This window comes from Sparus aurata, chromosome 14, assembly GCF_900880675.1.
Source record: "Sparus aurata chromosome 14, fSpaAur1.1, whole genome shotgun sequence".
Classification (NCBI taxonomy): domain Eukaryota; kingdom Metazoa; phylum Chordata; class Actinopteri; order Spariformes; family Sparidae; genus Sparus; species Sparus aurata.
This window is the reverse complement of record NC_044200.1, coordinates 19,573,071-19,598,497: the sequence shown is the minus strand read 5'-3', so window position 1 is coordinate 19,598,497 and position 25,427 is coordinate 19,573,071. Positions and strand designations below refer to the sequence as shown.

General features: G+C 43.0%; 1 protein-coding gene across 5 annotated transcripts in view; it reads right to left on the bottom strand.

The window, feature by feature from the left end:
* ppp1r12a (protein phosphatase 1, regulatory subunit 12A) overlaps window positions 1-13,847 on the bottom strand; it is a 51,368-nt gene extending 37,521 nt beyond the window's left edge. For 2 of the 5 annotated variants that reach the window (XM_030440247.1, XM_030440248.1), the window contains exon 1: window positions 13,433-13,846. In XM_030440247.1, coding sequence (XP_030296107.1) covers window positions 13,433-13,669 — 237 coding nt within the window. In that variant the 5' untranslated portion in view covers window positions 13,670-13,846. Of the gene's footprint in view, window positions 1-13,432 lie in introns of all 5 variants that reach the window. The other 3 variants (XM_030440249.1, XM_030440251.1, XM_030440250.1) reach the window with 2 other exon arrangements.
* Between the last annotated feature and the right edge of the window lie 11,580 nt (window positions 13,848-25,427).

Below are 25,427 nucleotides of genomic sequence, written 5' to 3'. Positions count from 1 at the left end.
TTGCAGGCATGACTTTTAATTGTTACTGGAAGGATTCTCGTGACCTTTTATGGGTAAAAAACGATGTTCTCCTAGTACGAATATTTGGGCGCAACACTGCTACTAATTACAGTCTATAATTTATATCAGTTACAACACAATGGACTTAGCATAAAGAAATACCAGATGCAGTTCGCTGAGAATATGTCATACAAAGACAACTCAAAGTTCAGTTAAATTTTAATCTAAAAACCAAAATGTGGCACCACATGCTTCACTTCAGATAGACAAGTCTAACACCCAACTAAAGGGGGTACAGCTTCTGTGTGTGTATAAAAGGGTTGGTTTATTATCTTCTGGGCCATCGTGCGGAGAGCCCCAAGCTTAATTTAGCAGCACTCCACATCAAGGAGATACTTGAAGACCCCTCCCCTCCTTGACTTCCTTTAGTAGCACCCTCAGATGGCCAGCTCAAGCACCCTGCAGAAAGCTGCTGCACGTTCTTCTGCTGGGAGAGTGGCACAGGCAGCCAAGCTAAGCCAACTGTGCTAGCAGCTATTCTCCATTCAGTGACAATGTCAATGGTGCATGGCCACGATAACGCCCGTGAGTGACAGCGGTATAACCAGGGGAGCAAAATGTCATGAGAACCATCAGCGGGTATCACAGATGGGGCTGCTCATCAAAACATTAATGTGAACTGAATATCAGACATATGAAGCAGCTGCAGTATATTTTGATGGCATGTTATTATTACCAGTCAAATATGGTCACTTTCTCTGGGGGCATATTTTGACTACTCAAATTGATTTCAGACTGTTGGCTGTGAAGAAAAAAAGGGGGCCATAAATACTGCACACATCACAGCAGTACTTCAATTAATCGATACGTTGATTCGGGAAAATGAATCAGCGAGACCAATTGTTCAAATTCAAGTTCAAATATTCTCAAAACGCTCAAATAGACTACTGCACCAGAGAGGCCACATTAAGACAGGACTTCATGTTATGGTTTTTCTGGGACTGCATCAATTATGCTGCTCTCTACCTTATTCAATCATAAATCTATACATGTGGTTCATTATCATCGTCTATGGAGAGGCAACAATGATTAACATGTATGTACCACACACAAAAACATGTGTTCGGAAAACAACAAGCATGCCTGAGTGTTGCCCTGAGCATAATTTTCAACATTGTTGACATACTGTACATTTCTATCATCCATGACGAGTTCAGCTCAGTGTGGTCAGGCTATATCTATAGTTTCACCCTCGTATCCCTTCTGGCGTCTACCCTTGCGCATAGTTAAGGTTCAGGCTGTATTTGCCCATGGTGGTGAATGGAATTTGGTTTGTGGTGCTCGATCACTGAATGCCGTCATTCTCAACTCAACAGAGACGCATCTTTTCAGAAACAATGTCCAGATTCCTCAGGACAATCCACAGGCCTCACTGTTAACAGTTCTCATAAGGACAACTGAACTTTCAACTGAATAAACAAAATAAACTCTTAGAGTAGATGTCTGGATTATGCTAGGTTCACTGAATGTATAACTAACACAGCAATAGAACAAGAGATTATCACACCGACTGAGGGGACTGTTTTGCTCTGAAACAGCTGTTCTAACCCCAAACCGCAAAAGGCGTTGAGTCAGTCTCACTTTGATTGTGATCGGGACTTTGGCTGGGATCAAAGCACCTAACACAACCACAAGACACACAGCGTCCCTCAAAAAACAGTGTTCGGAAATGAAAGGTGATATCACTACAATTCCTTCTAAGAAAACACATTTCACACACACACACACACACACACACACACACTCCGTCATAAAAACAAACTCCACTTGCAAATTTTTGCCATCCCTTGCAATCGCCTGGCGCTTTCAGAAAGGCCTCTCTAGTTTTCTTCTGTGTGTGATGTGGGGGGAGTGAAACTGCTGTAATTTTCTGTGGTGAGATGGATGATGGCTGAAACCCCCTAGTATCTGTCAGGAAAAGCCAAAACATTATCTAGGTATTATGGTGTAAGGTTTCTCAAACAGTGCATGCACAAAATGGAGACAGAAGGAGGCTTGTTGGCTTTCAGAATTTGTGCTTAAGGCATCCACAATAAAGCTTAATAACATAGGAGTAGTTTTTTTGTTTGTCTCAAAAGGGTAAGACCGGTTTTCTCCCATATGAAGCAACAGTACGGACAACAAAGCAGCACAACAGGCTTCTCGCTCTCTTACTTTACTCCTCTCCCTCTAGAAATACAACTTCTCACTGTAACCACCGAACCAGTAAGCAGCGAGGCCCTGGACTAACATACCAGTGGAGAAATTCCCAGATAAGTAATACTCCTAGCCTTGGGGCTTCAGGCATCAGCGCTTTGGCCACTCCTCACGGGCTACGTCATTGGCTCAGAGGCGCGCAGCCACTTCCACAAAAGGAATTCCTTCTTACCGCCTGCATGTAAGTATGAGTGCGTTATGGGTCTGCGTTTGCATGTGCGTGTGTGTGTCAGAAAGATCAGCCCAGACAATGAAGAGTTGTGCTGTAGAAATTAAAAATATATATATTGGAAATACAACAATCCAGACATCAATAAAAAAAGGCTTATATGAGGATTAGTGAATCTACATTATATGTCCATTCGGTAAGGTGGTGTACATCTGTGTGTGTGTGTGTGTGTGTGTGTGTGTGTGTGTGTGTGTGTGTGTGTGTGTGTGTTTTTACGCCTGAGACAAAGAGCTCCCAGCTCCTGTGCTATTGGCAGGGTTCATGAGGCCAGAGGGTACGAGGGGGAGGGTTAGAGCGCTGCAGGGCGACCAGCTGGGTCCTTCTACTAGATGAGCCCTGTTGGGAGCTGTAACCAGACTACACACACACACGCACACACACGCACACACACATACGCACAGCCTTCAGTGCTCTAACTGCTGCTGCTGCTGCTGCTGCTGCTACTGAGGACGACCATATATGGCCCTGGGATTCCCATGGAAAAAGAAGACCAGGATTGAGGAAGAGGGGGGAAAATGTCGGCGAGATTGTAACTGTATGTTTCACTTGGGCTTTCGCTCAGCAGCCAAAACAATAGCCCCACTTGAGAGCCAAATTAGTTTCCATGTGAGGGGTCCAAAGGCGAGAGGGGGCACTGAGGGGGGAGAGGCAGAGAGGTCAGATAGCCACGGAGAGATGGCAGAATACAACCTCTGTTGATATTTCCATATAATAGAAGCCTTATGTGGAGGCTGCTATACGGAGGACAGTAGATAGCTCAGTCAGCAGTCACTGACAGTCAGTCTACTAAAGAGGCATTGAGAATGGTCCACAGTACACCCTCCCCTACGCTCCCCTCCCCTCGTCCCCCAGTGTACTGGCACTGTGTCACCACTCACAGCAACAAGCTCTGAACCCAGGAGGTTAAATGGATAGTGTGGGTGCCAGGGTCTACCCCGCAGGCATGCTACCAATTTAATAGCCATTACCAGCACAAATATGGATCGTCAACAGAGTAACACAATTCTCGTTGAACTAGCACACAGTCACGCGAAAAACCAAAGCTAATGCCACAGTGTTGAGCGGACAACAAGAAGATGAATACAGTGCAACTTTGTTTTGTAAACAACTGGAACAAAAACCTGTATGTGCACATTTGATTTTAAAAAATGCACTTTCCAATATGACAGACTTTCTCTTCTTTTCAACTGCTGGCCAGTGTTACAAAAATCCAATCCACAACAAAACTAAATCATTCATAAAATTCAAAGCAATTCAAAGAAAGTGGAACACAGCTACAAAAAGACAACAACACGCCACTCCTCACATAAAAGTCATACAAAAGATGATAATTCATACTTTTTTTGCCTCGTTTAGCTCAATTATTAAGCATGGAGGAGCAGATATCTGTGTTCTTTAATGTGTGTACATTTGTCTTGGGATACTGTCAGTTATAAAAGCAGAGGGAGTGGAAGAAGCAGGCTCACTAGTGGAGCCTCAAAGAGGAAATGAGAAAAATAAACAGTCACTTCCTGTTCCTCTCTGGCCTGAAATCTCCAACACCCTGATCCCTCCTACCATCACCACCTCAGTAAGGAAAGAAGAGCAATGCCCCCCCTCTTCCTTTCCCAAGTTCTTGGCCTGAAAACGTAGCGCAAGGGCATCCATTTTTAATGTCCTTCAAATGATTTTACTGTCCTGATTCAGACACAAAGGGGGCATGGATGCAAATTGTAAGCACGCACTTTATTTGATGGATAGCCATGTTTATGATCAATATGAGCAGCGTGACATACGAGTGCACCAGCCTTAGATCAACTCTAGATCAATAGTGTTCAATCATCAACTTATGATTAACCAGTGATCAATTATTCACTGAAGGAAATTCCTGCACAGTGGTGCTTATCATCAAAATGTATAGACCAAAATTCCTTTTTTTTCTCCCCAACTCAACATGATTTATGAAATGCTGAGGGCCTGCATCGTGAGAATCGTAATTTTGCCACCTTATTAACGCTGCATAGTAATGACTTCTTTGTTCTTCATACAGCTGCCTGAGTGGCTGTGGCTAATTAATAATTAATTTTACAGTCCATTAACATCTCGGCTTGATTGGACTCAGTGACCGGACGTTTATGCTCTATAAAACATGGAGAGAAAATGTTGTTTGTGGCCGCTGTAATGATGTTCTTCATTCATTTATTTTATGGGGTCTTATTTTGCACACAGTTTAAGTTACCTTTCTATGACAAACAAATGCATTGTTATTTTTAACACTGGTTGTGGTTGCATATATATTATTAAATCTCACAAAGAGCTCTCAGGAGAGCTGACCACATTAGCCATTTGTTGACAAAGTTCACTGAGGTACCAGCAGGACACACTGATGTCAGTAAAAGCTCACTCATATTCCTCCCAGTGAGGGACATTTGACCATTTGGATTATTTCAAACAAAATAGACATACTAACAGAAAGAACATTTGCTTCTAGCAAACACAGAAGCCATACTTATGTAAGTCCATCTGAATCACAAGATGAAGTACTTAGTCTGTCAAGGTCCAGACCCTTTTACTGACACCGCTATTTATCTGCAGGAGCAGTATCACTCGCATGTGCTTACTCACAAGAACAGTAATGGGCTAGCATCAGAGCAAACAGTAGCTTCTTTTGATCACATGGCCTCTCCTGGATCAGCGCTAATACAAATCAATGCCAATCAAGTGTAAGGGAAGAGTATTATACCTAAAGACGCAGCAATATATTGTCTGATATTAACTTTAAAAAAGGCACATGTTGCATCAGTGCAATGTTATTCTTACAGATTGTGGCACAAGCATCATTTTAATACATATTATGCTGCATTTTCAAAAACAAAGCACAGTATTTTGTAACATTTGGGAGCAACAATGAGTAGCAAACTTTACCAACGGATAATGTTAAGATATCAGGTTCTATATTTTTCTGCCCCAACAATAACACAAAGTGTACATTGTGAAGATGCAGCCATTGAGCATAAATTAAAAGAATGTAGCCTCACCCTTCAACAGACAACAAATGGACATGCACGCTCTGCTTTAAATTGTACTCGCTGCTCTGTAAGACAATGAGGAATTCACAGTCTCTGTGTCCAGGTGTTTTCGGTTCAAAAACAGCTCATAAAAAACACTCAGCGTGAGGCATGTGACTGCCGCCAAGCAAACAACAGCGGGATGGCTTAGAGAAGACCTGGCTTGAGTGGAAGACAGACACTATGTGCCACGGGGTGGGAAAAAAAAACACGCTGAAGTCATCCCACAAACATTTCACACCAGTTCAATACTATGCGAGGCTTAGAAACGTGGGGGCAGACAGGAAAGCCAGTGGTGTGCATTAATCTGGCACCTGGCAGGTTTCTCTCAAATTGCTCCACAGTAAAAAGATGAGTTACAACTTCATGTATGTGTGACAAAATCCTTCAAAGCCACACACACTCATCTCATCAAAACAAATTCAGCAGACAGGAAGCGATGGCAGCATTTTGTTTGAAATCAACTTCTGTTTTTCTGTATTCATATATAGCATTACTGCCATTTTATGGCAATGCATGATTACAAGGTCAAGTCCGTGTCCGTAGCCTTGCTGTTAAGTCAGCGCATATACGTGGCAGCAGGTTTTCTCTACTGAGGAATTCTCCTTACGACCCCAGGTGAACCAGTTCCAACCTGCAGCAACGCTCATATGAAATACTTCAGAGAACCCTCACTGTTCAAGATCCTCTGGTGGGGATGCCTCTGGCGTTTTATCCCCACTATGCATTAACACAGTGGTGTCATTGAGTTCGGGATGCAAAGGATCCACCCAGACTGGAATCAAATTAGCGATGCAGGTTTTTAATACTATACTCAAGTCCTTTCATTATAGGCTTAACGGCTTCATGTATAACCTTTCAGCAAACTTAAGATAAAAAAGGCCATCTAAATGACTGAAACCATTAATCAATTACCAAAATACTTGTCAATTAATTTTCTTTTCACAGACTCATCGATTAATCGACTGATCGTTGCAGCTCTAGTATCTATTTACCCTGACATGCTACATTCAGGTGCTGTAAATGATTGTTGAACAAAACAACATGAATTGATTTCAATAAGAAACTACCTTTACGAATGGACTACACTGTTCCGATTCAGTTGTGTCACGCCCCATCTTTTCCAACCCAATTAGCTCACACAGAAGCCACCTATTTTCAAAGTCATACATGTTCCCATGACACAGTGTACAAGGAAACAACACTGACGTGTCCCAATCAGCAGATGACCTGGCATGTTGCACGGCATTGGCGTAAAAAACACCACAAGGACTTCCTGCTGTTGATTATGGGGTTGGTAGAAAGGGCTGAATGGAACAGTGAGCGAGGCCAACATGACAAGGACAGACCTGCCAATTATACACAGGTAAAATATGCATTTCCGGGGCTTCTGTTCTAAAATAAACGCTCTCAGTCATCAACCACGCTGATGTTATGATAGAGTTATGTGATTCACTGCAGACAGGAATTCAGCTTTGCACTGGACAGCTTATACTTCTTTGTATAAAGTTAAATTCAGGGCGTCATGTTTGTCTTATATTAGTCCATGTACAGCACTACTACACTGATGTAAACAAACACAGTGTTGTTGGTGCTCGCTGTGTAAAGTTCAGCACACATTTTAACACCTTCAGTGCTACTCAACCACTGCACTGAAACCTGCTGCTGACAGATTTTTTTAGTGGAAGCAGGGCAGAAAACATGAGAACATTTTTAATCTAACTGCACTGTCCACTATCAACTATTATTTCTGCTGTCGTGTCAGGGTTCGGCTGGCTTTAATCCATATTGATCCACAGATGCTTTCTATCTTGTATTTCTAATGTTGCTCCTGCCATCTGTTTGAACTCAGTAGATAATGGCCACAGTTTACTTCTGCAAGACCTGTTTTGTTTCATGTGGTTATTTATATCATGATGCAATAATATTTCCTCTACTGTACCCTCAAGGCAGTGATACTGTTTGAGAAACTAATCATTCATTACAATTATGGGTAAAGGCACCAAGAGGCTGAATAAGAAATATAAAAAAATGTGTTATTAGCAATATCTAGATGTAAATATTAGCCAAAGTATAAAACCAAAATATGACAATGGTTAATCATATTCAAGGTGCAATGGCAGTCGACTTTTCTTGCTAGACAAAGAACAATAACATCTAGACTGTCTAGATTCCAGTCCATGAATTATTAAGTCGCATCTTAATGTATTCTGCTTCTATGTTAGAAATGCATGAGTGACTTGCTGCTACTGTACAAAGGCCTTAAGACATAACAAAGAGCCTAGACGCCTCGTGCAACGTTTTGCAAGAAAAGTGATGTGAAAGCAGACTTGTGCTAAAATGTCAGATGTCTGAAGAGAGTTTGGTCATTAAATGCTGGGCACCAGGCGTCTGTTAAACACTGGAATAACTCCGCATAAATCCCAGACAATACATTTTTATTTTATTAAGCAAACATTTTAATGCAGTTTAACTTCATCATGTCGACTTTGAGGCCCATTCACCCGCCAATAACTCTACAGCTGGTTATGTCATAGGTGCAGCAGCTGAGAGACGAGTTCTCTGCATGACTCCAACAAAAGAAACAGACAGGCTGGCTCTACACAAGACAGGTAGTCCTTTCTGAACACCATGTACTGCATAACACGCAATGCTCCAGCTTATCAGATCCTGCTGCTCATATATCAGTGTCTAAAGAATAGGTCATAAGACCATTTTAAACCAAAATTAGTGTGTAAATGAAGGAATAGACCTGCTAAAGATGACTCGTTTCCTACTGCCAGTGCCAATGAGTTTGCCTTTCTGTTCTTTTTTCTTGTGTGTCACATTATTCATCAAGAACAGGCCAGAAAAAACAGGGAATGGCAGAAAGCAGCAGATCATGTACTTCATTAGGCTTCATCCAATAGACATTAATCCATAAGGCAGCAAACAAGGCTCAGGGAACCAATAAGGAAGACACTGAAGATCTAACGGCAAGAAAAAAAGCAAGTTGTTTATGAACACGACTGGTTAAAACCGAAACTATCCACAAAATATAAAATAATAGGCTGTGCTTCAAAGTCAGACCGCGTGATGACAAAACATTTACATTGGACAATATGTTTATATATATATGTTTATAAGTAGTAATCATGCTAATCATAAAAACAAATGTGTGATAACAAAATCTCTCCTTTCAGGAACAGTAAATCCATCTCCCGGGCACAGATAAAGCACCAGCCACAAGCCAACTGCCAGTAAAATATAAGTGTATTTGCTTCACCCACCAGCCAAAAAAGCAACAAAAGGTAATCTTTTGATTGGCTGGTGAATCTCAACATTCACTAACCATTTGCCTGGTGGACAAAAAGTTAATTCTGCACCCTGCATCTCTCTCGTAACGCCATTTGTAAGCCTGAAAACCAGAGTTTGATTATCCTCACAAAAGCAGTGGATTTACAATTCTTTACATGAATGCAACAAATATCAGCAGGGTTTCTAATTAAACCTTCATGCAAAAGAGCATTGTTTTGTCATCTGCGCTCATTTTCCAAAAGGTTTTAGGCCACATGCTGTACACCCCCACAATCTGCTGAAAAACTGAAAACAGCGCTGTGTGTTCCATCTCAGCCTCAAACTATGTATTCCTAGTAGGTAGTCTTTATCTAACAGTCATTGATCTGGGAGTTATTATGCAGGCATATTATAAAGCTGGAGGCCTGTCAGATTTTTGTGGATTAAGCCTCGACAAATCACCAACCTGCATCTAAGTTGTGTGGGCAAGCAAAACAGGTGAGAGCAACAAGGGAGATCCGCAATGCAATGTGATGCTTTGCCCGTCTCAGCCAAAGGGGGCCTCTCCACATGAGATGGCAGGATTTTCTCCCACAGGAAGAAAGACAAGGAGCTCAGGGTCTGTAAGAGGATGCCATGATGCCTTCATCAAGAGGACTGGAACATGTCAACGGCATTTCTGGTTTTTTTTTTTGCTCCTCTCACAGGCCAACTGCGTGCCACAGCTGAGACACTCAGGGTTGGAGCTGTAGTGAGATCCGGAGCAATTATGTAACGTGTTAATATGACTGATGTCGGTCTGGATGAAAAGAAACACAGCCACCTCGCCATCATCCGCCACATGCTCTGTAATTGCTCCATTACAAGATTCATAAAGTTGATTCTCATTTCAACATGCTGAACACTGCCAAAGACTCTCTCTCTCTCCCTCTCTCTTCAGTCGGTTATGCAACTCCCACTCTGTACATGCAAATCCACCAACACAAGTGACTAGCAACCTTCCCTGAGTCGTTGTCATGGAGACAGTGCAAGATAATGTTCATAGACTTCAGGGCCATAATGAGGGTGTGTAATGTCAACAGAGCACAGGCATTGTAATACCCAACGCTGACATGTTAAGCTGAGCTGAGTCCTGTCACCTCGGTCCTGGGGATCAGCGAGGGCCGCGGTCGCTAAAGAAAAAAAGTTCAGGTGAGGGTCAGCGTGGAGATTTTCTTGTGTGAGGCGACAAGCCCTGGTTACCTCCACACTAATTGCCTTGATGGAGCTCAGTGGGCAGAAGTCAGCTGGGCATTGGCATTGTATGGGGAGAGGCAGGGTAGAGGGAGAATGACTGGAGGGGAGGGGTTTAGGTGACAGCTGAGGAATGTCTGCTCTGCTCTCGCTTTGCCATGGTTTCCAGCGACTGTCATGTGAGGAATGCACGGGCTAGGGCGACAGGACTTGGAATGCTACCCTCTGAGACGAGTTTAGCCGACGAGATCTGGAATCTCCACTTGTCTGCAAGCCCCCCCCCCCAGTTCACCTGAATCCACGCAGCCTGCGTCTGGGTGAGATAATCTGTCTCAGTCAATCACATCACAAAATGGTAATGTAACCAAGAAAATTATACAAAGTCGCAGGTGTTCTTGCATGCATCATGTCACAGATAATTATGTATTAATTCTCCAAACCCCATTCATAACAACGTCCATATGCGCCAGAGGGCCTGTGATGGTCTTCATCATGAAGCACATCATAGAGTCAACAACAGAAGGGAACATGTTTACCAGTCCTTCTGCAACAAGTCATTTTGAAAGCGACAGAAGGTTTTGGACCTGCGTAAAAGACAACCTCTCACCGAAATGTGAGATTACGCCAGCACTGCACTACAAAGCAGAGCTACAGACTGTGAGTCATATCCAAACTTAGTATCATCTCCTGAAACCCAGTTAGGAGAACTTGTGGCGGTGGTATTTATAACCCCTGCACCGGTCACCAGGGTTTGGGAGTGATATCGCTGCACCCAGCGAGGAATGAGTCCTCATGTAACAACATGACACACTTCACAACAAAGCCAGAGGTCAGACATTCAATCGAATAGGGAAGTTGCAAAAAAAACAACTGTCAAAATGATGCCATGCTTGCGTTGGACTTGTATCTCAAAAATGAATAAGGGAAAATGGACAAAGACATCAAGAACAGTTGACCCTGACTGTCCATCTCCTCTGCACTTCATCTAAGAAAGCCAACATCAGCTCAACCTTGCTGCAATTCTAGGATTAGCGCTTTAAACACGAACAGCTTTATTCAACTCCTTTTTAAAAGACCCCGAACCCCCAGGATCACATGCTGGCCACACACATAAACGGCGGCTTCTCGTCTCCAGAGATGGTTAGGTCTGGACAGCGGCACTGCGAATCAAATTCTTTCCTCACTCCAGTTCACCTCTGGACATCAGCCCAAAAAAAGGCAACGTTTCCACCCAATGAGTTTGCACAGGGGGGCCTTTGCTAATTCCAGATTTACTTATAGCTGACTCTGAGCACAAAGAATGGCCGATTTAACAACACCATTAATGAAACACTGAGGAAATATTCATGCAGAAAAGAATCAATTCATCATCAAAAGAAAAAACAAATTACCTATTTCAGAAAACTTGCTTTTAAAACTTTTAATGGGTGTAAAGTGTTGGACAACAAACATAGTAGGTGGAGAGGTGGTGCACTTAACAGTACTGAGGCTTACAAAGACTAGACATGTGGGCATGAGTAATGAGGTGACATCACTGGAAATCTATGCTAGCATTAAACATTTAATGTAAGAATTCCTTCACTAATCCTTTGGTCATTTAAGCACCTGCCAGCCAAAACAATAGATGGATAAAGCACCCTTGCTGATGCAATACATTCAGCTGTGTACACACTTGTTTCCACCAACAACAACAACTTTGATTTATTCATAATAAAGAAGGGTTGATGTCCTGTAAGGTAGATAACACACACAAAAATCCAGACAAGGATCTTTTTCACATTTTACACTGAGAGATTCAACGATTCTATATGTTTAAATACTGGAGAGAAGTCTAGTATTTCACAGCAGTGGACAATATTAACATCAAATGTTTCTATCTGAAAAAGGGATCCCACAGACATCACCCAGGTATTACTCCTTCAACAGTAAATGGTAGAGAGATGAGGTCACATCTGGAGCATTGCAGAGTAGAAGACAATATAAATGAATCCATAAACTACCTTGTCATATTGAATACAGATTACAATGAAGTCGTTTCAAGCACGTCTACTGTATGTACAGTAAACATCATTGAATACAGCTTCGCCACTTCAGGTCTCCTCTTTCTATAACCGCACCTACTATTTTCTACAACATTTCATTCAGTGACCGGTGTTAAATGAATCTTTTTAGTTCAGACATTTTGCCTGCTCGGTTTCATAAAGCCTCGGACATATGATAGCACCTGACGTTACTCACCAACGACAGCAAAAACAGGCTGCCATTTTCATTATTTGGCTTTCAGAGAACGGGGGCTAGCTAGTAAACGAAACGTTAGCTACTCTAGTTAGCGGGAGAATAGTTAGCTTAGCGCCGCTTACATTCCGGCCACATAGCCAAGAATTTAACACACACATGTTTCTGGTTAAGCCAACAACACCACAGTCGCCAAAAGTCAAATTGCGAGACAAAAGGCTGTCCGCTGACGTAGTTTCTCGAGCTAGCTAACGAATGAATCAACCTTAGCTAAACCTCCAAAACAGCTAACGACAGCTAGCTTGACCTGCTAACGTAGCACACATCCCGCTTGGGCTAATACTGCACTGGAATCATTTACCGCTGTTTACAGCTTGACTTTTCAACTAATAAGCCAAACACGGCTGTCAACAATGTGAATATCACGCAAAGGTAGTAACAGTTAAGGCCTCGCAAGGACAACATTAGCCTGCAACCGAATGACGTTGTAACTAACTAACGCCAGCTAGCTCCTGCTTCCCCTCCAGAGAGTAGTCGCAGTCGCGGTGGAGGGTTTATCAACAAAACGACTTTTACTGCTAGCCAGGTTATGGCCACCGTTTCCATTCCTTCGTTTTAACCTGGACGAGTCTCTCAATCAATGACAACATTAACGTTCAGCCCCTGACATTACTCGATCGTAACGCCGGAGGTTAGCTTTATCAAACAGTACCACAGAAGCGTAAAAACACAGTTTGAATGTCATTTACAACAGAATGCGACCAAACGTTACAATCCGAACTGCAGCAGTTCAGCAATTAGACTGCGCCCACTGACTGTGGGGATATGGAAAAGTAGTCCTGGGAGCAAAAGGTTTGAAACTTTGTCGCTGAATATGGTTCTGCACTCTGTAAACTGCACACACAGACAGCACTGTTTTGCTTTAAAGCAATCCATAACCAAGCTCAGAGGGGGAACGTCGGTGTGTTCATCTCTAACGCTACTCTGCGTCGAAAAGGACGGGTGTGCTAGGTAGGTAAACAACGGGATGAGAATGGCTTCCATTTGACAGGTGTTCCTGGGCAAGCAGTTGCTAGCAGCGAGCCGACATTTGTGCCCAAGAGATGCTGGCAGTGCTAACGACTGACGACAACAAGCATAGCGGGCTAACACTAACCTGGTGGAGGGCGGTGAGACCGTCCACATTGGCGTAGTTGATGTCAGCGCCCCGGTCAAGCATTCGGAGCACCTCCTCGGTATCGCCGCTCGAGCAGGCGGCCAGAAACACGGCGCCATCATCGAACTTCACCTTCGTCTTCTTCTTTTTCAGAATAGGAGGCTCCAGGTCCGTTTCCGAGCCCAGCCATCGCTTCAACTGCTCATTCCTCTTCTGCTTGGCGTCCGCCATCTTCATCCCCCTCCTGTCTCGGGCTTCTTATCTTTCTCCGAGAGAGGATATACTTTATAGTGCCACTATCCCACAGCGCACTGGGGCGTGGGAAGGGAGGGCTGGGGAGAGGAGGAGGAGAAGGGAGGGGGAGCCGAGAGAAGAGCGAGCGAGCGAGAGAGAGAGAGGGAGAGAGAGAGGGCGTCTGGGTTGTTTCCCGTAATCTCGCGAGATCTGGAGCTCAGGAGCTGCAGTATAACGTCATCATCAGCAGATTATGGGGGGAGAGAGTGAGCAGGGTAATCCCTTATAGACTGTGTACACCAAATAAGACCAGAGTGCCTGAAAATATTACATAACATTCAGTCAGCTCAGATTCAGCAGCGAGCATCTGTACCATCCTTTCTTTATCTTGTTTATTATATATATACTGTTGACTGTGATGTCACTGGGTGCACAAGGACGTCACAGTTCACCCCGAGTTCAGCAAGAATCACAACATCAGCGAATGTAACCAAAGCTGAAATATCTATTTACAAGACATGAAAAATGTACATAAAAATATGCGTTTAAGCGTGTAGCGTGACTCTTCAGTGGTGATCATGTGTTTTCCACGGTTAATAATGATAATTTAAAGGTGCTATTTATGTGAAAAGTTTATTTTTGAGTCCCAAACTTGACGCTTTAACTGATCCTGCAATCCCAAAGTTTTTTGTCGAGTTGGGGATGAGAGTCAAAAATCATCTTATGACTAATCAATCCATCACGTGACCTGTAAAATCTCTAAATACTGGTTTTGTACATTTCAATAATTTAACTAGAGTAGTCCTCGGTAGAGCGCATACCTCCGCCAAGGCCCAACAGTCCCCTTTGTACCCTCCATCTAAGGTTAGTGGAAATCCATTTAGCAGATCAACCAAGAAACAAACAAACAAATAACAGGGTGCAGCTGAAAACATAACCTGGCAGAAATAATAAAGTCAGCTTGTAAACTGTGTAGTGTTGAAAGAATATTAGTTGTTGTTTTGTTTTCGTGGAGGTTTTTTTCCCGAGCTGGAGCGAAGAAAAAGTTCTAGCCTTAAAATAAAAGCTTTTAAGATCTCTATCCATTAATATCACATAAAATAAATATGTTTGCAAGATATTTTAACCTTATCTGCAATGTCATATCGTCAGCCATGTTAGCACATTGTCAGTTTATTCTTCATCATTAAGCATTCAACAAAAACACTAGAACAGAAAATCACGTATATCTGAGAAGTGGAGGAAGGGCAACCTACAGAGCCTGAATTTATCCTTCCTATGTTAAGAATGTTTTGTTTTTAATATTTTATCCAAGTATTCTGAGTTGAGGCACATTCCTCTTTTATTTGATTGTGCTCTCATTAGTAGTGGTTAAAATGAACTTGTGCCCCTCCTGACTTATGACTTATAACTGTAACTTATCCTTTTTCTGTTTCATTCCAGCTCATGCAAACTAAACACGCTTTCATTTCAGAGGTATTTCCCCCTTTTTTCTTCCACGCGTGAACGCATCGAATGTCATATCCAACATGTTTAGCTTCCAACTAATAAAAAAAACTGCTCTGCTCACCGGGGGGGGGAAAATATAAAGCCGTCTTACCACAAAGTACCTGTAATGATTTGATGGGTAACACTTGAAGTGCGAGGAATGTCTAGTGGACTGGAGTGCCGGGGTGGTCCGGCTCAACCTGGAGTAAAAAACAAGGTGGCCAGGCATAAAGTGTTTTTTATTTTGGCACCACCGTGTGTTATTGTTGGCAGACACCCATGTGTATTCAGCGGGGGGCGCGGTATTGCCTCCTCATACGCAAGTTGTGGCTCTGAAACACGCGGCTGCTTTTATTTTTTTTCATTGAGGTGGCGTTACAGATGATCATGATGTTATTTTTTTGGGGGGGTTAAATATATTTTATGAAGTGAAAAATCACGCAGTTTTGTGCTTGATTAGATACCACCCACCGTCTGAACTTCGGGCTGACATCCTGAATAACAGAACCACGATCCAAAACATTTATACAACTGTGACCATGAGCCATTGTGCGATGTCGTGCTTAGCCTCATTTTTCTCATTTGAGAGCCATTCCTCATGTCGCTGACACTGACTGTAGACCGATTTAAATAATTGATTGTCCCGCAAATGCCGTAAATCGGTCTCGGGCAGCGGCTCAAGAGACTCTGAGCCAGAACACAGAGGTTAAGACGCGGGGAGTACGAGCAGCTCAGCTGATAGTGATCCTCGTCGTTACAGAAATGTCATGGGAAATGACTGTGGTTCCACTGAGTCATAGCGACAGTGGAACACCAACAACGTTTGGTGTCAGGAAGTTGTTGGCCAGAGGCTTCAGTGTGCTGATATCAAGAGGGTTTGAGGGAAAGTGATGTGTAAGCTGCTGCTCGGCGGGGAGGGAGGGAGGGCCGACCTTACAGTGACTGACAGCACAAGGCCAGCCATGTGGGCCACATCCAGCTCTGAGTGTACAGTGTGTAGGCCATTGTGTACATGTGTGTGTTTATAATTGCAGCACAAACAGCCAAGAGAGCTGACAGTTTTAGTTCAGTCGTTTAAAAAAAAATAGTCTTAAGGCTCTGAATACGAAAGCAAATGCACCCTTATGTAAAAAGAAGACATATCTCAGGTACATATTGCTGACGACAAGCTCTGTGGATTACCTTGAGTAAGCGGGTCATTATTTCCAAGAAAAGAGACGTTGCTGTCGAGCTTGACTGCCATTCAGTTCCAACATATTTGAGAGAAGGCGGACATCTCTGCGGCTGATACCTCTAAAACCTGACAACTCCCACCAAAAGAATTTAGATTTTGGGGGCGTACTGTCCCTTTTCAACATGGGCTCAGCTATCCAGTCCAATGAGGTAGTGCTAAAGCTAAATTCAAATTCACCATATCCTCTTCCTTGCACTCCCCTGGAGCAAAAAAAAAAATAAAGACAAAATGCAAAAAAACGGTGGAGGGATTTGAATAGTTCCGACAGGTGTTCTCCACTACAGTTCGCTTCAAATCCACAGTGTCAACAGCACAGTTGCATAAGACGGGCCTCTTATTGCACTGAAGGCATGGAAACTCTTATATCCGCATATGCCACTTAGCACCGTAACAAACATCTTGTATGTACAGTAATGCATCCTGTTTACGCATCCTGCTGTACCCCCCCCCCAGCAGCTGTATTTACCTCGGTGAGGTCAGCGATGGCATGCGGCTCACCGCGGCTTGTTTTTCTAAATATATTACAGAATAATTGACTTTTGCCACAATGTTGACTCCCCTTCGTATTCAATCAGAGCGGCTAATTGTTGTAATTGATGTGACGCCAGAGGGTGAATCAGGGTTTCCGTGTTTGTTATAACCGATGGGATGTCGGAGGGAATGCTTTATATGACGCGAGAGAGAAAAATAAATTGTTTGTCAGCACCACCTCTGAGAGCCATGTGTGACTATTCCAGCGGTCTTGCAGCAATAGTGAATGTGTCATGAGACTTTCTAGACAAACTCCTGTCTTTCATTACCCTCCGCTTTGATCTCGGATGACTGTTTGCTCTTGTTCCCGTTCCTCAAGAGGATAAGAGTGTCTGGGAATGACTCGAGTGTATCAATACCACAAAATTACACTGGGCGCACTCTCGCTGTTTGGATTCAGCCGCCGGGACGTGCCTGAGCGAGCTGATTAAAACCCATCGACGGACCGAAAAAGTCGTGTCATTGTAGGCGTGTTTTTTCGCGGTGGTTTGACATCACTGTCAGCCCTTGGCACCTATGACTGATCCCCTGGAGGAAGCTTGTGTTTACTGCTTTAATTGGGTGTTTCCGAAGGGACCGCTCTCTGGTGTGGTTTGTGGAGCCAGATGAGTTGTTCAAGTCAAGTGTTGTGGAAATTCAGCTCGAAGGGGGTGGGGGGTGTAGGGGGAGATCTGGCTGCTTGATTGTGTGTTTTTCCACAGATGATGAACTTTGTGAGTGGGTATTATTGATAAACCAGAGTCAAAAAAAATAAAGTTACTGTGACATATATGCTTCTGATGTGTCATATATATACCTGTCAATATGACCCCCCTCTGATACAGTGTTTTAGAGGTCCCTGTCTGACCTACAGTATCAGTAATCATAGTCAGAGTTTATATATATATATATATATATATATATATATATATATATATATATGTGTGTGTGTGTGTGTGTGTGTGTGTGTATATATTTATATATATATATATACATATCTGTAGTGGACATCTGACAGTGATGCAGTTAATAAAATCTGATCAATCGAAGTCGGTACTATTATTTTGATGTACCTCAGTTCATTATTTATGTTGTGACTGTGTATTTGGTTTTATTTATCTGTTGATATTAGCCTATTGTCACTATTTATTCTATCATCTTCCTCTTGTCTAGTGTTATCAGTGATAAGGGGATTTTACTCTGAAGTCATTATGTGATGTTAAAAATGTGTAATTCAATAAATTAAGTCATACAAAAGCCTCTACTACACTGTCAGAAGCCAGTTAGCATAGCCTAGCATCAAGACTAGCCACAGCTAGCCTGCCTCTGTCTGTCTCTTTCCAGTCTTCATACTAAGTTAAGCTAACATGCTGCTAGCCGTAGCTGTGTGTAAACTGGACAGATGTACAGTGAGAGTGGTGTTAATCTTCTCTTTCAACTCAAAAAAATTTGTATCAACTTTTCCTTAAATTATTAAATACCTGTCGAGTTACTAGTGTGATATGTTGGCATTGATTGTTTGAATTCTGAAGCCCTTTTTTACTTTGATTTTGAAGAGAGCTATAAAATAAAACCTTCCTCACATTAATTATCAGCTGAAACGGAGTTTCATGAGTGTAGTTTTAAGTATTCTTCACTTTGTACACAGATGCTGTTTTTGAGGCTACTTCAGCTTGATAATGAAGGATAATACAGTTCCAAGGTAAATGCTGTCTCTTGGAAATCCTCCCAAAACAATACTGATATTGGGTATCAGAAGAGTTGATGGTGTCAGTCTAGAATGCGTCTGATACTAGCCTTCCAAAGGCTACAGAAACAGTACGATCAGACAGGAAAACCCCTCATCTACACTGCACATACAGTAACTGTGTCTAGTCATATCCACCAGCGTGTCAGCGCAGGTGAGCCAGACAAGCAGCACTCACACCGGGGTGACTGGTGAAGTGTGGACAACCCCGGTCCCATCTGAGGGAAGCCAGACGCCCTGCTCCCATGCTCCCGTGTCGCCCAGAGCCCGTTGTTGGCGCCCGCGACGCTGACACACTCATCTCCTTCCCCAGTTCACGGGTCCAGACAGCGGCGCTATCGAGGAGATAGAAATAGTCATGCTTTGATGTTATCAGAGGATGTCTAAAAAGTGATGCTGTGAAAATTCCCTGATAGTGCCGGCTCAGCCCTCCAGACCCTTTCAGTTAGTCACTGCTGGACTGGGAAAGCTTGTCCTGGCCTGTGGTATCAGGTGAGAGTCAGCAGCAGTTGACTATTCTTCCTAGAAGAGTTCATCCATGAGGTAACAGTCCCAAGGTGACATTGCTTGCCTGGACCGGATTCAAGCCTACGTCCATCACTGATGAACGGGCCCTCTATTCGACCGCGTGATAACTATGTGTAGAACTTCCCCTCATCCAGTGTCACTCAGGGCTTCAAACTGTCAAAGTATTTAGGGGCAGTGTGGAATGAGAAAGCAGACTCCGTTCCAAGGTCGGTCCCGTGTCAGGCGGGGGAAAGTGGAGGAGCAGAAAAAAACACTTGGCAGAGAAACGGAAAGCGAGAGGCAGTTCAGAGAAAGGCAGGTGGGGCAAAGAAGGGGGGACAGATTGTTTTTCAGACCATTCTCATCAAGACGATTAATAATAGCAACCTGATCTGTCCGGTGGTCACACGCTGCGGCCTTTCTCCTCAGCTGTGGATGCTACTTTACATGCTTGTGTCTGTGGTAGTACACTGTTAATCCACTCCTAATCGTTTGGACCAAAATCGGTAAGCGTAGCACAAGATCCCATGAATCACACAATCAAGTCAGCGGCCTCATTGCAGAAAGTAGTTTACGATGACATGAAGGATTTTTTGTATGGCAGAAACATGTTTCCGAGGAAGAAAATATATCCTGTCCTAGAATAGTAATGACGAACTTTAAAAGGTAGGAAGTCAGAGCTGTAACACTGATAATGAAGATGATGAATAAGGAAGACGAGAAATAACATGCACTATTATATGTTAGCCTGTTCGAGAGGCCCTTCTTATTGTTAGCTTCTTAGAGAGGCTATCATTGGTGCTAGTCTGTCGGAAAAACTAACACTGATGTTAACCTGTTGGAGAGGCTAACCTGTTGGATAAGGTAACACTATTGTTAGCTTGTTGGAGAAGGTAACATCATTGTTTGCCTGTCTGAGAAGCTAACACTGATATTAGCCTCTCGGAAAAGCTGAGGTAGATGTTTGCTGCCATTGAAGCTAACATTGATGTTTGCTGCCGTAGAAACTAACATTGATGTTTGCCGGTTGGAGAGGCTAACATTGATGTTGGAGAGTCCAGCGTTGGTTTAGGGAGCGTAACTATCTTCCCATATTTCTAAGATTTTTTTCAAAATTAGGCCCTGACCCTTACCTAACCCCTAACCCTAACCCATTTCGATTCAGCCTATTTTTTTTTTTCTTGTAATGATTGTGACGATTTCTGCTGCTGCTGATCGAAATAAAATTAGTCATTCATTCATTCATTCATACATTCATTTACTATAAAGTGCTTCCTAAAAATCTTGTAGGAGGATAGGGCTTAAATTGAAGGGAAATGTAAGAACACAAGACCTAATTTTGAAAATGTCCTATAAATGTGGGAACATAGAGATGACCCCGTTTAGGATGGGCTTATTCTCTCCTCTAGCCACAAGAATAGCTTTGCCTCTTACTCCTTGAAGCTAACATTGAACGGCTGTCTTTTCTGTCTTTTATTATCAAGGATATGGGCATGACAGGATGAGAAGAATTTTGAAAGTTGGGAAACCTAACTTTGGATTGCATTGCCTCCAGCCTAAATTCAAAATAACTCCTAGATAATTGATCGATTCTAGCCTGCTGGAGACGCCAACACTGATGTAAGCCTGTTGGAGAGGCTGCACGTATGATCAGTAATGTTATTAAAGAAAATACCAAGCCTGACAAAATAATCTGTGCCACATGGCAGTCTGAAGGTCGGTTAACAGAGCAACCGGCACCAAAACTGGGGTTCAGGGTACGGCAGGGTTGATAGTGAGGCGTTGTGGAGTGTTCATGAGGTGAACTGCTCCCAGACGACAGCTGAGCTGTAACCCCAGACAGAAATAGGGCAGTTGCTTTCACTTAGCAGGGGCTGTGCAGCTGTAGCATCACTTGATTCTGCTCTTTCAATCCCAGGCCATTATGCCGGCATGATAACAATGGATGTTTGATTGCGCTAACTCAATTCGAACGTATGGTGACGGCGTTATGCCAGGTATGTCCAAATGAACAGCGGACTTAGTGTACGATGCAGACACATTTCATTCCGGGATGTGTGTTTCTTTAAGGCTAAATGAGTAGTGACAGCCTAATAAGACAAGGCTATTTGAGTGACCTTGTTTCCTAGAGAAAAGAGGCTAATAATAGTCCAAAATCTGGAGCTGCGGTGAAGCCTGTAATGGGTTAGTGCTAAAAGCTGAGATGAATCATTCCAGCCAAGCGAGCCATGGAAAAAAAGATCATCAATTTTTTTTTTTGCCGTCAAAAAAGTCAAAAAAATATCATGTTCCAGCTGGATGAAGATGATCACGTTTTATGTTGTTATGCCGATCACCACAATTGCAGGGGAGCACGTATGGAAACTGATTACGAGATTACAAATGACCAGACAGGAACTGTATTAAAAACAGACATCACATGCCCGAATATCCGTTTTAAGAGAGTTATCGGTTCCTCCCGTCTCAAGTGCTGTGAAGACATCCTTTTCTAAAATGACTTCAATATAACAGATAGAGGTAAAAAACACGAGTCCTCAAAGCTAGCTATATTTAGCGTGTATCTTCTAAAGTAGGAGTCTTTGTAGAATGATGTAACGAGGACTCTCTGTATGATCTCACAAATCCAGCAGCAACGTTCATTTGGAGTACGGTTGGCATCCACCTGATGAATGCAAATCCAATATTCCCTTTCCTTCTTGTTCTGGTCTCGTCTCGACCGACTCCTGCTGGAATTGTTGTTCCGCTACACTGACAAGCTAATTGTAGTTCATCTCTCTGCTGATTGGTGCTGAACACAGGTGATTGAGGTCATAGCAAGCCAGCTAATGTTACCTATTGGTTCAGACCGGCTCTCGCTAACGACAAGAACCCAGTCCAGAGAGTTTTACCCTCGCCTGGCCTCATGCTCGGTCACCCTTTCTCCTCTTAGCTTCCTCCGTCCTCTTTGATATCTATTACTCTGTCATGATGTCCAAAGAGGCTGCTGAGCCCGGTTTCGTTAACCACTTGCCAGCTCCAGCCGAAAACTTTGCTCCAAGCTCCCAGTCCGACTCGTGCAGAGAAAGCTAGCTAACTGAAGGATGCTACAGTAAACGACTTGTAGGCTACAGGGTTTACTTGAGCTAAAATAGACACATACTGTTGCTTTAAAAGTGTAAATATGTAAGAATTCTGCACTTAAATGTCTAAAAATGACCAGACCTTTGTTATATAATTGCTGAGATGTGAACTTCAACAATGTTCAAACCCAAGAAATCCACATGTTTACTTAAGTTAACAATGAGTTTCAACAGGTCGCCGCCGCTTATAGGTCGGCAAACAAGACTAAAATAGGCTGAATACAACTTTAAAACATTACCTCATTCCACGAGTTCGTAAGTTGCTTAATTATATGTTTAAAGAATAAGAGCATTTGATAATCATATCAAAAAGTGCATAGACTTCCTAGTAGACATGAAAAATAAGAAAATTAATATGTTATTGTTATTGTACATGATGGTGAAATCAGTCACGGGGCTTTTGAGAGATCCCATTGTTTGTACTAAGAGATCAATTAAAGATTCCACGAAATGATTTCCGCGAAAAAACATGATGACATGATACTCCCATACGTCCGTCAGCCAATCGCTTCAAAGGTTTGGTTCTCCTGTTTTAGCGTTCTTGATTTAGCTGTTGAAACCTTCTGCCCTCATTATTTCCATCCACCTTGATGAAAAGAAGCATGAGCGGAAAAACAGAGCCGCGTCCAGTCTTTAAAGCCTTCGGCCCTATCGGGTTTAAATACCGCTTACACATTGTGAACTGAACTCAACCCCGCGGATGATCGCGGGGGGCGCGAGCCCAGTGGGCGCATTCTCCGAGGTCAAAGGTCACAGACCATGTCATTTGTCATGGGCAGAACTTCAAGGCGCCTCACTTCACATGTGGATAGATTCACGTTTCAATTAACAGGTGATGTATCTCGTTTCCGTAACTGTGCTCATCTCCCACGACCTTGGTAATTCTTAAATATACTGCAAGTTATAACAGATGCAGTGTTTCCTGTGACGAGCATCTTTCATGTGTGATACAGCAGTGTCTTTGAATACATGAATGATTTTCTGAAAGGCACTCGAAAATCCATAAAAGGCCATTTGGCAAGATTTTACTTCCAATCGAGCAAATCAAGTCCATTACTTAAGCAAGAACTGTGTCCAGCATTAAAATTCAGCAGCTATTACACAGAAGTGATGTTCGGCTCCATCCACACACTTCACAAAGGAAGCCCTCAAGCATCGGCTTAAAAATAGACAAGTGTTACTTGTGCTACTCTCGCTCTTGCAGCAAAGCCACCCACATATGATTATTACCCTTTATGCAGCCAGCTGACAGTATTATCAGCACTGAGCTCTGCAGAATAAAGCTCGAAGGCAAAAAGATACGGAGAATAAATGCCTTTACCGCACATATTTGGACAATCAATTACCGCTAAGAAGAGGCAAAACACCAGGTAATAGAGGTTTAGAGCAGCGCTGTGTGACGGCAATTCAAATGGATTTTCATGCATGATGACCAGCAGTGATATCGAAGGCGTGGGTATTTCTGCTAACCGACACCTAGACCACAGTTCTTCGGCGGCTGTGATATCACAGGAAACAGAGGGTGAGAAAAAAAAATCTTACACTCTGAGGTTACATGTCATCTCATGTCAGGCAACACCACACGTTTTAATTCACCTCCACTGATCTCTCATAAACCTCGCCATCGGTAGTATTTGATGCGGCTGCAAATACGTTTCCTTGTGGAAGAGATGGCAGCCTGATCGGTAAACTGCTTATTTGTGATGTACTCTAAATTTAGAGCGCACTGGAAATTGGGTCAAAGCTATTCTGAGGCCAATATTCACGGCCCTTGTGCATCCGGAGGAATGTAAATAAAGTGCATCGTGGACAAAGTGGCACTCTGAGTTTGGCATTTGCAGCCACCTACTGTAGCATTTCATTCAGTCAGGCATACTGCGAGGTGCGGCTGTGTCGCGGCTGACAAGGTGACGACTGACACTGATCATCACTTGTGGTACCTGTCAGTGCCTGTCAGCGCCTGTCAACAGCTCCAATCGGCTCTTACCTGAGCCACAGTGCAGGACGATAAAAGCAGGTGGGAGGAACGCGACGGCAGAGGAAAACAGGACGTGGTGTTGGTGTTTGCAAAGTCCTTCTTAATCCCTTCAAAACACCTAGAGGTGGCTTTCCCCCTTTCCCATGTCTGCGCTTCCAAGCACATACAGGACGGTTCAGTATTCACCTGTCACATGGGATCAGCACCGGTTTTGTCTCTGGTGTGCTGGAAACATACCAAAATGTTCAAAGTTCAAGGCTTTTGCCCCAAAGGTAAACGGATTTTACAAGCTCTTAAACTGTAATCATAGGCTACTCTAAACTTTGTCTGATGATGTCAACAGGAATAATTTGACATTTAGAAAATACACCAAGAGCTAGACAAGAGGATACAATGTTATGTACAGTAAATATCTAGCTGGGGCCAGCGGCTGGTTAGCTTAGCCTGGCAAACAAACCTGGAGGAGGATGTTTTCCTTGGCTAAAGTTTTTTAAAATCTGCTAAGCGTTGCCAAAGCTCACCAGTTCACACGTTATATCTTGTTGTTTAATCTGTACGGAAACATAAGTGTGAAAAGATGAGATCTTACTGTTGAGAACAGCAAGAACTTGTTTTTAAAATAACATTGGCAAGGCTGAACGGCTGCTGGCTGTAAACTAACCAGCGACTGACATAATCTACATATTTTAAGCTAACTGACAGCGGGCTACAGCTACGTATATGAGCTAACCAGCTACATATTTAACTAGCTTCAGACTCCAGCTAAATATTTAAGCTAACCAAATATGCATAGCCTACATATTTAAGCTAGTCAACATTGCTCCAGCTACATGGGCTAGGCCATTCAAAACTTACCACCAGCTGGCTTCAGCTTTATTTATCAGCTAAGGCTACAAGTCTACAGGCTCCGGCTACATTTTGGAGCTAACGAGCTATTGCCTCTAGCTACACAGGCTATTTAAGCTAGCCACCAGTTGGCTCCAGCAATGATGTATTTAAGCTAACCAGCAACTGACTACAGCTACATATATGAGCTTACCAGCTATTGGCTCCAACTACATATTGGCCCCAGCAAATCTCACAAATTTAAGCATCGTTAAGCTAACAAGCTACTGGCTCCAGCTACATATTCAAGCTAACTTACTGGGAGGCGCCTGACTTCTCAAAATGTCAATATT